The 14167-nt window shown below is 41.4% G+C and overlaps 1 protein-coding gene across 3 annotated transcripts in view; it reads right to left on the bottom strand.

Annotated features, from left to right (window-relative positions):
- LOC126539989 (heparan-sulfate 6-O-sulfotransferase 3-B-like) overlaps positions 1 to 14167 on the bottom strand; it is a 137567-nt gene that overhangs the window by 106197 nt on the left and 17203 nt on the right. For 2 of the 3 annotated variants that reach the window (XM_072286622.1, XM_072286621.1), the window contains exon 2: positions 6651 to 6719. The exons of the other annotated variant lie outside the window; for it this stretch is intronic. In XM_072286622.1, coding sequence (XP_072142723.1) covers positions 6651 to 6719 — 69 coding nt within the window. The remainder of the gene's footprint in view (positions 1 to 6650; positions 6720 to 14167) is intronic. 3 annotated transcript variants of the gene reach the window in all.

The raw sequence follows: 14167 nt of genomic DNA, 5'->3' as shown, positions 1-14167 counted from the left end.
ACATTTGACACTCGTGAAATATTCGTGTGTCTGCATTTTCTAAGCCTTGTGTGTATAACAATGCATCAAATTTTTAAGTCTTTTAAATTTATTTCCTTTTTTATTGTTGTTATTCAGGAATAAACAGTAAATATATACTAATGCAAAACATTTTTTTGTCACTTTACAGTCACCCTAGAAAAATTACAATAAATTTTTTTCGAAATAAGTCCCTCAGAAGAATTGGAATCTGCAATAAAAAAAGTCAACGCTCAAAGGGTAAACGCGCTTGGCGTTGCAGAATGATAGATTATAGCACCATAGTCGAGGTGAGAGCGGACAAGGCTCCTGTACAATTTCAAGAGGGATTTTCGATCACGGTTGTGTGCGACAGAAATTTTAAGAGGTTCTTCGTTTTCAGAAATTTTGCCTTCAGATACTTAAGATGGAGAATGAAGGTACGCTTAGAGTCTAGAATTATTGCCAAGAATTTGTGTTCACTGCTCAGATAGTTCCTCTCTATTGATCATGAGGTTTGGCACTGATGTCATTCCTGTTTTGTTTGAGAAGAGTGTGCACACACTTTTCTGGGCGTTTATTTTAAATTTATTGGCATCTGCCCATTTAGACAATTTCTTTAATGTAAGCTGGACCTGTTGTTTGCAGATACCAATGTTACGTTATTTGAAACCTACCTGCACATCATCGACATACACAGAATAAAACATGGTGCGTGGAATGACTGTATACAGAGAATTCATTTTTACAACAAAGAGTGTGCAGCTAAGCACACCCTCTTGCGGCACACCAGCCTTCTGGGTGAATGTTCTAGATGAAGCATCGCCCACACTTACGTGAAAGGTGCGGTTAGACAAGTAGCTTTAGACTGTGTTTAACATATTTCCATGGACCCCCATCACAGAAAGATGTCACAGAATCCCAAAACGTCATGTTGTGTCGTATACTTTCTCTAGATCCATAAATATCGAAAGTAAAAACTGCTTCTGTATAAACACACTCTGACGTTTGCCTCGATGCGAACAAGGTGGTCTATCGTCGACCTACCTTCTCGGAACCACACTGGAAGGGCTCCAGTATTTTGTTGTTTTCTAGGAAACAGATTAATCCCCGGTTTATCATTTTTTCATACGGTTTGCACAGGCCCCTTGTTAGCACTATTGGTCTGTAGCTGTTGGCTAAGGACAGGTGCTTGCCTTGTTTAAGTATCGGGATGAATATGGCTTCTTTTCACAAGGGCAGGATATACCCAGCCCCCTACATAACATTAAAAGGGGACAGGAGTATTTTCAGTGCTTCAGTATGCAAGTATCTAATCACTTTATACATAATACATACATTTAAAACATATAGTATACATACGTACAATAATACATTTCATACAGTTTCATTGCAACATGCTTCAATGCCCAGCGATTAGAAGGTGGGGAAGGTGATTCCTGTGCAAAAACCAGGTGACTCATCTAGTCCTAATTACAGACCCATCACTTTGACTAGTATCCCATGTAAGCTTCTCGAACACTTTATCTATTCTAATCTAATCTTATTTCTCGAACAATATAACTTCTTTCACAACAGTCAGCATGGTTTTAGGCAACATTATTCGAGCGAAACTCAACTACTTCACTTTACTAACAATCTATTTTCGGCATCTGACAATGGTTCTATTATCGACTGTATGTTCCTCGATTTCCAAAAAGCCTTCGACACCGTTTCTCCCCGTTTGCTTTTGCGAAAACCAAGTATGCTAAATACTATTGCGTTGAATTTATTGCAGTGGATTAAATGCTTCTTATCTAACAGAACCCAGCATGTAACTGCTAAATGTCACAACTCGCGCACTTGTTCTGTCACATCCGGTGCACTGCAAGGCTCCGTCCTCTGTTTCTAATCTACATTAACGACCTTCCCACCTACATTAAATCAACAATCAGACTATTTGCCGACAATTGTATTCTCTACAGCATAATAGCTAACCCTTATAATTTTTCTCAGCTTCAATCTGATCCTGGCAGCCTTACTTCTTGGTGTTCACTCTGGTTCATGAAATTGAATGTTAACAAATGCAGAATAATGATTTCCCGAAGAATTGCTGACTGTACTATCCCTGTTTATTCCATTACTAATTTTCATTTGCTATCTGTCAATGCTAATAAATATCTAGGTGTCCAGGTAGATAACAATTTATCATGGAATACTCATATTAACTACGGCATTAACAATGCAAACCACACTCTTGGTTTCTTGCGACGTAACTTTGCTTTGGCTCCTGGTTCCTTAAAACTTCTTTATAAAACTTTAGTCAGGTCAAAACTTGAGTACGAAGCCTTCAATATGGCATCCTCACTCATCTACACTTGTAAACACACTAGAAGCCACCCAAAATCGTTCAGCTCGGTTCATTGTTGCTAATTATTCTCGCACTGCCGGTATTACTTCAATAAAGATTTCTTTAGACCTTCCTAACTTTTCTATCAGAAGGAAGCAGGCTCGCCTGTCTCTTTCATAAAATCTTCTTTACAAATCCTGAACTGAAATGCACATTGTTGTCGCCACCTTTGTTACCTTTCATACCACATCGACCATAACTTCAAAGCTCAAATACCGTTCTGCCAGACTAACATGTACTTTCATTCCTACGTCCCAAAGACATCATCCAAATGGAATCACCTCCCTGCCTCCGTCGCCAGCAATACTGAGCATGCATCATTCAAGACTGCCATTTTGAACACATCAACGAAAAAAACTGTTAAATAAGCTACAGCGTTGTCGATATCGACCAAATCAATGTGATCTGGGTCTAAATGTGTGAATTCTCGAAACAGCTCCCATTTGGCTGTGTCGACTTTCCATAGGGAAAAATGTGAGAAGCATCCCCCTTGTTTTCTTAAAGGGACACTAAAGGCAAATCTTAAGTCAAGCTAAAGTGATAGATTAGTGCTCGAGAATCTCTAAGGCGTCAATGTTATCGCTAACAGAGCCTTAATAACCGAGAAGTCTAGGTAAATACAGGTCATGATTAGAGACTCCCTCGGGACATTCAAGCACTTGCCCAATGACAAAAAGCACTCCTCAGTTAAATTCTGTCGCTAGTACTCAACTACTTGTTGCAAAAAACAACCTCATATTGTATTATAAGATCAAATAAAATGTTACTTGTCCAGTTCCATTTCATGTGTAGAAAAAAGAACTCAGTGAAATTACTGCTGACAACAACGCGGGCAGTCGAAAGGTTCCGTTTTCACTTGACTCTGCGCCGCCCATGCTTTTGCGTTTCAGTACTTTTCTGGTCGCGTAGTGCTGCAGTGGTTTTGCAGGTTTGCTAAACTTGCACAAACTGCAAGTAGCAGAGAATTCAATTTCCATGTCATGTTGCAGGATGCCTGAACGGTCTACGCCACTTGACCAAAAAGCAGCTGCAGTGTCGAATCCACCACTCTGTCTTGGCTGAGTGCCACCGTCTATCGGGCGCCGTCTTACTCACCCACAGCATCAAAGGGCGATGATGACGTATGCAACATCACCACTCGCTGGGTTGGGTGGTGGGAGATTTGAATTTTTGAAAAGCTATTCGTACCCTTCAGATAAAATTTTCTTGTAAACTAAGTCTTTTCATGGCATGAAACAAGAGTTGTGAGGCTTCAGGAAAGGTATTTAAACAGTCCACATCAACTTTGTATTTGCCTTTAGTGTCCCTTAAAACTCAAAATTATTGGTAAGCGATCACTTCCGTAGGGATACATTAAAACTCTCAATTCAAGGTGTGGCATGAGTGCACTTGATGCTATAGTTAAATCTATGGATGAGTAGGTGATGTGTGCCATTTTGGCTCTTTGTTATTAAGCAAACACACACTAGATGGCAAGAGGTAGTTTTCAAATAAGCGTCCTCTTGCATCACAGCGAGAATGTCCCCACAGTGTTGTGTGCTTTGACACCTCCAACATATGAGATTATGGAAATTCATCAATGAAGCTCTCAAAATCGGCTTTACAAAGCTCATAACTTGGAGAAATGTATATACAGCTGATGGTAATAAGTTTATCGAAGAGCATCGCCCTTACAGCAACTGCTTCAAGGGTTGTTCGGAGTTGTAACTGCTGGCAAGCAACACCCTTATCAACTATTAGAGCCACACCGCCCAACAAGGTGGTAGCGTCGTCGCGGTCTTTGCGAAACATTGCTTGTTGCCTTAGAAGGTTTGTGTGTGTTGATTTGAGATGCATCTCCTGGACATATAGCATCCTTGGACTATATATACGGAAGGGTTCTTTAACATTATCAAGGCTAAAAGGCTATAAAGAAGTCCCCTGTAGTTCCACTGTGATATATGCGTGTCCATAATGAAAGGAGGTTTCTGCTGAGTGTTACAGAAATGAAATTTCGGTTACAGTACCCTGTGATATGCTGTTTTTCTTTCTTGGAGCAATCGAGAGAATCTCGCCACTCCTTAGGCACTGGATGCGCCGTTTGACTGTGAGTTGTGTCCATCGCCTCATAAGGGATGCTGGACACCCGCTCTAGCGAGCGGTTTGTTCGCAAAGGTTTCGCCCCCAGAGAAGAATACCAGTAGGCCACCAGCCCAGACGTTGATGGGCCATCCTTCTCGGATGGCAGCGCAGGGCTGGCTGCATCTGTCGAGAGGCCGGTCGGAGTTGGCGCCGGCTCGCTGCAAGCGAGCCGGAAAGCCACCTAAAGCTGTTCTGGCGGCTTCCGGCGAGGGTCTTCCGGCGAGGGGCTTCCCGGACAGCTGGGAAGCCCCTCGCTGCCCCTTGACGCATCACTTTAGCAAAGCTATTCTTCGGCAGGTAGCATACCCGCCTGCATGCCTCTTTAAATGATATGTTCTCCTTGACCTTTATTGTCACAATTTCTGTCTCCTTCTTCCATGATTGGAAGGAATACGAGTATGCGGTGTGCTCCTCATCACAATTCACACACTGTGCAATGTTTTTGCAAGTTTCAGAGATGTGTTCTTGGACACTACACTTAGCACAAGTCAATAGGCCTCAACAGTTCTGGGAACAGTGACCAAATCTTTGGCACTTCAAACATATGACGGGGTTAGGCACGTATGGCCCGACACGGATCTTGACGTACCCGGCTTCAATGGTCTTGGGTAGCACACTTGATCCAAAGATAAGAATGATATGTTTGGTCTGAATTTCTTTTCCGTCGCACCTCATCTCAATTCGTTTTATGTTAAAGATTTTGCTCATTAACCATTTTGTTATGTTAACCGTTTGTGTTTTTATGTTAACGTTTTGTTTTTTCAGTCCTTCCAAAAGTTCTTCCTCGGTGAGCTCCATCATGTCATCGTCTGAGATTACACCTCGGATGGTGTTCATGGTATGGTGAGGAGTGACCATAACTGGGATTTGTCCAAAATAAACTAAATTGGGTAGCTTTTTGTACGGCTTTTTATTGCAAAGCTCCAAGAGGAGGTCACCACTGGCCAACTTCGCAGCCTAAACTCTAGAAATGGCGAGATCATCCTCGCGGTCTTCTCTGGTTTATCCCTGTGCACTACATGGCAGCGTGGGAAATTCTCTCTTCGGTGGCCAAGAAACTTGAAATCTTCTTCTGTGCGCCCCCATTTCTGGGGCGATCTGGGAGTTGGGGGAATGAACTTGCCATGCATAGATTCTTGCTTCGGCCATAACGCCAGCCACCCACCATAAAGCCGAACAAGGGGACACCGTAGAACATGTAAAACAAACCCTCCAGATGCCAGCTGTATGTTACTGCTATAACCTAATATGATATAATCTGGTTATCTCACACTCCGTTACCCCTTGCTGACTAGAAAATTGGAAGTTAAAGAAAGTAAAGATAAGACAGGCAAGATTTAAAGTGAGAGAGAAAGACAGGTAAAAGCAACTACCAATTTCCCCCGGGTGGGTCAAGCCGGGGGTGCTGTCTACATAAAGTGGAAGCCAAAGAGGTGTGTTGCGTCCGCTGAGGGGCCATAAAGGTCCAAACAATTGGCATCGGCTCAACCCCACCGATACCCTTTTCCTCGCACGCAGCTACATGCGTGAGTGTCCAAACCTCGTATGCTCGGTACGTTGCGTCGCAACACACCAGACGCCTGCTGACGCAGATGCCCCTGCAGGGTGTATCACACTTTTAATATTTAAGTCTGAGAAGATTTAACATAAAAGGCAAGCGATGTCGGGTTTCATTTCATGACATTTGTTCATTCTCAAAATTCCGAGGAATAACTTTGGCAAGAATGAGAAGAAAGGGAACTGAGGGTCCTAGTTTCTATTAATCATATCATAAGGTGTCAACAAACTAATGCACCAAGGACAACATAGGGAAAATTACTTGCACTTACTAATTAGTAATACCCCTGCCAAGTGGGCAAGTTAAGTGCACTTACGGAGAGTGCACTCGGTTTTAAGTGCACTTTCCCAAATCTAAACATCGCAAGTGGAGTGTACTTGCAGAAGAGTGCATTCCAGTGGGAGTACGTTCACGGAATGCACTTTGCTGCTCGAGTGCGTAACCTCACCGCCAGCAGCTTCAACAATACAAAATGTAATGCACAGAAAAAGGACACTGAAGTTCATTCCAGCCGTCGAACAGCTTTTAAGAAAATAACCAGAACAGAATTCGCCGATATTCTGTTCTGGAAGGATCAAATGTCACCTCGTCGAACGCCACCACCTTGTTCTGGATTGGCCAGGCATTCGTCTTGGCCGGCCTTGACTTGTAACACTGTTATGATAAAAATATTTTCGTCTTTTGTTGAGTATATATAGATTAAGATTGTTTTTTATTTATAATACAACTAAAGCAATCGCTTTTTAGAAGAGCTTTTCATTTTAATCTACATTTTTGAAAAACATTTTAGTGCAAGTGTGCTCTGTTTTTTCGTTTAGCACCGTGTAGCGTAAAAATGTTTTATGAGGGGCACATACACAAACCACAGGTCCGAAGTTTAATGACATTTGTACAATATTATAGTCCAAAAGACCATCATCACTTTCGCATATCTGTACATATGGTCCTGAGAGGCTTGACCGAAAATAAATCAAGTGTTGATGTAGGCTCACGGGTTCATAGTCTGTTGCTACTTGAGTCAGATCCAAACAATAAGTACCATGTTTTCCAGACTATAAGTCACGTTTTGTTTTTCTAAAATTTTAGTTGGGATGTCTTACACAACGGTGCAAGTTATACATGCATAAAACCATGGACACTGGCATAACCAATATGAGGATTTATTTTTTCCTGAATATTGAACGCCACAGAAGCGATGCCAGGGATGTGCCCTCATTTCGTAAAAGTTATGTACAGGCCAATGACAGTGACCTAGTGACGCTGCTGGCCCAAGTCGCTTAATTTTTTTACTGCGTTAAAAGACGAATCCTTGGATGGGTTCAAGTGAAGTGCAATAAATATTGATTTTTGTGCCTGAGGAGATTGGTTGAAGTTTTCACTCCGCTAGAATTTGTGGCCGATAAAAATTTTGTTTACGGAAATTTAGTGTACACCATTTTGCAATTGGTGCACAAACATGCATAATCACATTTCATCATACCGACTGAGATAAAAAAGGTACATCTTATACATTGGTGTGACTTACACCCAATTAGCATTTCTTAAAGACTGTGCGCAACTCATGTGAAGGTGCGACTACTTATAGTCCGGAAAATATGGTAAGCACAAAAATCTGATCACAGCTCAAAACCTCAGCCTGTCCTGGTAAAAATGTTGGCCAATCAATCCTAGAAAAGTTACAGCTGCATCAAAGTATAACTATATAGTATACTATATACTATACTATATATGTATAGTATACTATATAGTACAAAGTATAGCCTGTGTTGATAACTCAGCAACACAAGCCACTAGGACTGTAACAAGTACGGCAAATACTCTAGATTTAATCCTAACCACAAATTCAGAGCTAGCTACAGGTCTAACATATCTGCCAGGTATCAGTGATCATATTCTGCTCAATTTCGTTATTATTACGCCACATCCTAAAACAAATAAAATAAGAAGACTATCCTAGATTACAAACGGCTAACTTTGCCGCTATTAATAATGAACTATCTGCATTTATTGGTCATTTTCTTTTTAATTTCAATACATGCTCTGATGAAGAAAATTGGCTACTGTTCAAAACGAAGGTACACCAACTATCAGACAAATATATTCCCAAGCACGTCGTCACCTCTAACCCTCAAGCACCCTGGTACAATTCATCCATCAGGCGACTATCTAACAAAAAGAAATGTTTGTTCCGTCTTGCCAAACTTTCACCTTCTATTGAGCGATGGTCAACATACAAGACTGCTTCCGATACATACGTGAAAACCCTGAAACTTGCAAAGAACAACTTTTTGTCTTCTGCTTTACCATTTATTTTGAAAACAAATGTTTAAAGGTTCTGGCGAATTATACACCCTGCACACAACCCTTTAATTACATTGCAAGGTACCTCTGGCAACATAATCCCAAATAATATTTGTGCTACCGCACTGAATATAACATTCATTGAAAGCTTTTCTTCAAGCACGACAGCTGATCTTCCAGATATGCCGCACCACGGATTTTCCATTATGTGACCAATAACTATTGATGCTCCTGGCGTTGCTAAATTAATTAAATCTTTAAAAAACGATTGATCTCCGGGGTGTGATGAAATTAGTTCTAAATTCCTAAAAAGTACTTGCGCTTCCAGTTCAATTATACTAACAAAACTGTTACAGCAGTCGCTCGATTCATCAAGCCTCCCAACGACTGGAAAATCGGGAAGGTAGTCCCACTTCACAAATCCGGTAATAAGCACTTGCCTCAAAATTATCGTCCCATTTCACTCACTAGCACATGCTGCAAATTACTAAAACATATAATTTTGAAAAACATCACCACCTTTCTTTACGATAACTTTTTTTTCTTCTGCACAATATGGTTTCCATCAAACATATTCCTGCAAAATGCAGTTACTGTCATTCGCTGATAAATTACATTGCATTCTTGACCAGTCATCTTGCACCGATTGCATGGTTTTAGACTTTTCGAAAGATTCTGATAAAGTGTGCCATCAATTGTTGCTTTATACATCAAGTCATCTTAATCTTGATCCACATGTCTTTAGATGGATTCAATCTTTTCTTCTCAACCGTTGGCAGTTTGCTTTCACTAATGGCGCAACCTGACCGCTTACTAACGTGCTATCTGGTGCACCACAAGGATCCGTCCTCGGACCACTTTTATTTTTTATTTATATTAATGACCTTCTGTCCACCCTGTCTTTTGCCATCCACCTTTGTGCTGACGACTGTGTAATTTTCCGAGAAATACGTAACCTCAATGACATTAATACTCTCCAGACCGATCTTAATTTGGTCCCTAACTGGTGCAAAACGTGGAAAATGGAATGCAATATTAACAAATGTAAGTTCATGCGCGTTTCTTCCTGCTCTAACACTTCCCCTTATTGTCTTAATGGCATTCCTCTTGATTCCATCGCACCATATAAATATCTAGGTTTACATATATCACTAAACTTAACGTGGAATGCCCATACTGAGTATGCTACTAAAAACACTAGTCAAATGTTAGGGTATTTACGTCGCAACTTCTCTGCTGCTCCAGCGTCCTTAAAACTTCTGCTTTACAAATCACTAATATGACCTAAACTTCAATACGAGTCATCTATATGGGTCCCTGGGCATGAAAATCTTGAATCTTCTCTCGAACTTATACAAAACAACTCTGTTCGCTTCATCTATTTAAATTACAACCGTACCACAGGTATCACAGCTATGAAAACTAACCTTTCTCTCCCACCTTTAAAATCTCGCCGGAGAATCAGTCGCCTCCCTCTATTCCACAAGGTATATCATCACATCACGCTACACGACAATTTTATTTCACCACCGGAATACATCTCCCATCGCATTGATCATCGGCACAAGGTTGGCATAAAAAAAATTCAATACTAAAGCTTTTTTCCAGTCCTACCTTCCCTAGACATCTGCCGAATGGAACCACCTCCCTCCCAATATTGCAGCCATTCAAGACAATCAACAATTTCGCGATGCACTAACAACCTTTGTTTATTTTGGAGAACGTTGAAATTATGTTCTAACAAAATTCACTGTATTGTACTGATTGTCCTTGTAACCTATATTACCCACTCCCCTCTGTAATGCCTTTGGCCCTGAGGCTATAATAAATAATTAAATAAATTGAAAGGAAAGATTGTCATCCACTAAAATGTAGCATCAGACTACAAAGGGGATACAAGTTTTTCAGGAAGAAAGCTTCGCAGTGGAGGAAAAATTCGTCCTGGTCCGGAATTCAAACTTGGGATCAACGCCTTTCCGGAAAAATCGTCTTTTTTTTTTTCTTCCTTTTATGAGCTGTCTTCCACCTTGCAGGATTTCTCAGAACTGATTTGCCATGTTCTGTGTCTCTGTGCTTTGAGTTGTCGATGAATACACCCCCTCGCACTGAGACCTGCTAGCCTCCTGGTTAGCTCAGATGACAGAGCGACCAGCCCAGATAGGCATTGGTCCTGAGTTTGAATCTCTGAACAGGCTGAATTTTTACGCATCAGCGTATGTTCCCCACTTTGAAGATTTGTGATGCGAGTGTATTAAGCTCAGCGATGGCAGTTGGCACAGTGGCAAGAATGAGGTCTGCAGCGCAGCTGTCATGGCGGCTGACCTAGATTAAGCTAGACGAGCAGCACTGTGGATGACATCATCGGCACCATCTGCTCAGCGAAGCAGATGGCTTCAGTGCCCAACATAACTCGGCACTCAGAGAGGCATGCAATCAGTTCTGTACCAGCGCTTGGAAAGAACAGTAGGTGCTTCATCACTGTGAAGTAGTATGGATGGAGCGAGTACTTCTCAAGATCTTGCAGCTGAACGGCAAGCTAGGACCGAGACGCAGTGGAAGCACCATCTAGAACAATGTGAGTCTACCGATCCCAAAGTCATCACTCTAGTCAGAAGGTGAAGAAGGAACAGCAGCAGTAGATGTAGTGAATGATATGTGAAATAAAATAGTAATTTAATAATTAATGTAATTGTGCTGTTGGAGTGGGCTCAAATATGATAAATAATTAGACAAACAATAAGATAAACAATTCACTTCGTGGAACAAGCATAGTTTTTCCTCAAATACAAAGCCCCCTGGCAGTTCTGCAGATTTTCCCAGAAAACTGAACATCCTAAGCCAACTAGTTAAAAAATACCCTAACGCGCAGATCCTGCTATTCGGGGACTTCAATTATCCAAACATTGATTGGTCTAACCTCAAATAACTATCGGTAGCACAGAATCCAAAGAGTTCATTAATGTCTGTCTGAATTATAACCTTTCACAATTGATAACTGAACCAACGCGTGTCACACATAATGCCAACATTCTAGACCTAGTTATTGTCTTCAAATCCTGAAACACTATCGTCTCTTACTTACTGTAACGAAATAAGTGACCACAAAGTAATTCATGCTACATTCACCTTATTCCCGACCCCGCGCCATACTCATGAAAAAACAATCCGCCTTTACGATAAAGGCAATTACCGGGCAATAAATAATGAATTAGAAGAATTCTACGAGGAATTCAAAACGGCCTTTCAACACCAATCTGTTCAAAAAAATTGGTCTCTTCTTCAGGAAAAAGTGGCACTCTTAACTGAAAAATACATACCAACATTATCGATTCAAGCTAACGGCCATAAACCATGGTTCGCAAAAAATCTGAAAACACTCGAGAATAAGAAAAAGCGCCTATTTTGACAAGCTAAGCAAAACCCGAACGAGCACTCGTGGAACAAGCACTATGAAGCAGAACGCATTTATCTATCAGCAATCCGCTCACGCAAATACTTTCTTTCATTTCGATCTGGCTAACATGATAAGTGAAAATCCAAAGAAATTCTGGCAAATCATTAACCGCTGCCATCACGCACAATCTCCTTGCCGAATGAGCAGGGTGATTGGTTGGTTGGTTAGTTTGGGTTTAATGGCACAAAGGCAACTAAGGCCATGCTGCGCCAGACACAAGACAAAATGAAATGCAACGTTAGAGTAGGTAAACCTGTATTACGTTATAGTTGGTGTAAATAACCACTTTTTTCTAAAAAGTCGAACAGGTTAGCAAATGGTACTAGGGGGTCATCTGCTAGCAATAGGGCAGGGTGTAATGGAGTGTGCAAATCATATAGGCTGTGCAAAAACCTCCGTCTCAGTGTGCCGATGTGTAAAATGTTATTAGGATATGTATGACTGTGAGTGATTCAAGGCATTTTTCGCAGGTTGGCGGGTTTTCTTTTTGGAGGAGGAAATTGTGCGTCAAATGTGTGTGTCCAATTCGAAGTCGACACAAGATCACCTCGTAGAACCGTTGCTGGTGACTGCATGATTTCCACTCGCTGATTAAAGTTTAATAAGATGTAGCTTGTTTTCTGTACAATGGTCCCATTCGTGTTGCCACTTTGATGTTAAGCCCTTCCAAATGGCATGGATACTATCTTTATATGGAAGTGTTGTGTTTATTATGTCTTTGTGCACTGCCATTGATGCGCATCTATCCGCCGCTTCGTTGCCCGGTATACCAACATGACTTGGTACCCAGCAAAACCTAATTGACCTGCCGTATTTGTTTATTGTTATCATGTTTAAGATATCCCCTATCAGGGGTTCACATTCGGATTTCAGGTGAAGAGCCTTCAGCATGCTTAACGAGTCAGTGTATATGATTGTGTTTTCGTGTTTTTCAGCGATGAGCTTTTTCACCACAGTCCATAATGCATAGACTTCAGCTGTGTAGTCAGAGGCGTGCTGTGGAAAACGAATACTTACTTCCCAATGTTCTGTTACGGCCCCCACACCCACGTGTTCTTTTGTTTTAGAGCCATCAGTGTAAAATTCTGTGCAATTTTCATATTTGTCCTGTAGAAAGCGGAATTCTTGTATAATGTGTTCATGTGGGGTGTCTTTTTTCTTTAAATGTGTCAATGTCCAATCACATACCGGTGCGAAAACGTGCCACGGCGGCAAACGCTGTGGTTTTCTCGCAACCTGAAGGACTTCGCAAGGAATGTTATAATCCCGAATATATTCCTCATATCGTAGGACAAGCGGCTTAATCATGTTTGGTTTGTTTGTATAGTGTAAACGTGAGTCACACTGTGTGACAATGTTGAAGCATATGTGTTGTGGTGAGGACTGGATTCTGAGCACGTAAGAACAAGTTAGTAGCACTCTACGCTGCTGTAGAGGAGGTTCATTACAGTCAACATACAAACTCTGGACAGGCGATGTTCTGTAAGCGCCACTTGCCAATCGCAGTCCAAGGTTGTGAACTGGATCAAATCGACGGACGTGGGACTGTCTAGCTGAACCGTATACGATGCTGCCATAATCTAATATGTTGCGCACCAAAGTACGGTAGATGCGTAGCAGGCATTCATGGTCAGAGCCCCAGCGCTTCCGGGACAGGATTTTGAGGACGTTAAGTGCATTGTTTGCTTTTATTTTAAGGCTCTTTATGTGTGCCAGGAAGTTTAACTTTTTATCAAACAGAACACCCAGAAACTTGTGTTCTTGTTTTACTGGTAGTGTGGCTTGTTGTAGCTTAAGGGTGGGTTCTGGTTGTAGGCCTCTTTGTTGTGTAAAGACAAAACTAATAGTTTTCTCACTTGAGAAACGAAAACCGTTTTCAGACGTCCATTGTGTTAGTTTGTTTAATGTAATTTGAATTTGCCGCTAGCAGGATGTCAGGTTGGATGCACGACACGCAATTTGTAGATCATTCACATATAATGAGTGCATTACAGAGGATGGAATTACCTTATTGACCGAGTTCATTTTCACCACAAACAATGTTGTGCTTAATACGCATCCTTGTGGCACACCATTTTCCTGGGTGAATACACGTGACAGCGCCGTTCCTAAACGCACCTGGAATGTTCGGTGCGACATGAAATCGGCTAGACATTTGAGCATTCTACCTCGGACTCCTAAATCTGCCAAGTCCCTTAATATACCAAACCTCCATGTTGTGTCCTACGCCTTTTCTAAGTCAAAGAAAACAGTGAGACAATATTGTTTGTGTAGAAAGGCCGCACGTATCTCGTCTTCTAGCCGGACTAGTTGATCTGTTGTGGAGCAACCTTTCTTGTATCCACAC

This window comes from Dermacentor andersoni, chromosome 2, assembly GCF_023375885.2.
Source record: "Dermacentor andersoni chromosome 2, qqDerAnde1_hic_scaffold, whole genome shotgun sequence".
Lineage (NCBI taxonomy): Eukaryota > Metazoa > Arthropoda > Arachnida > Ixodida > Ixodidae > Dermacentor > Dermacentor andersoni.
Note: the sequence above shows the minus strand (reverse complement) of the source record. Positions and strands in the feature narration are given on the sequence as shown.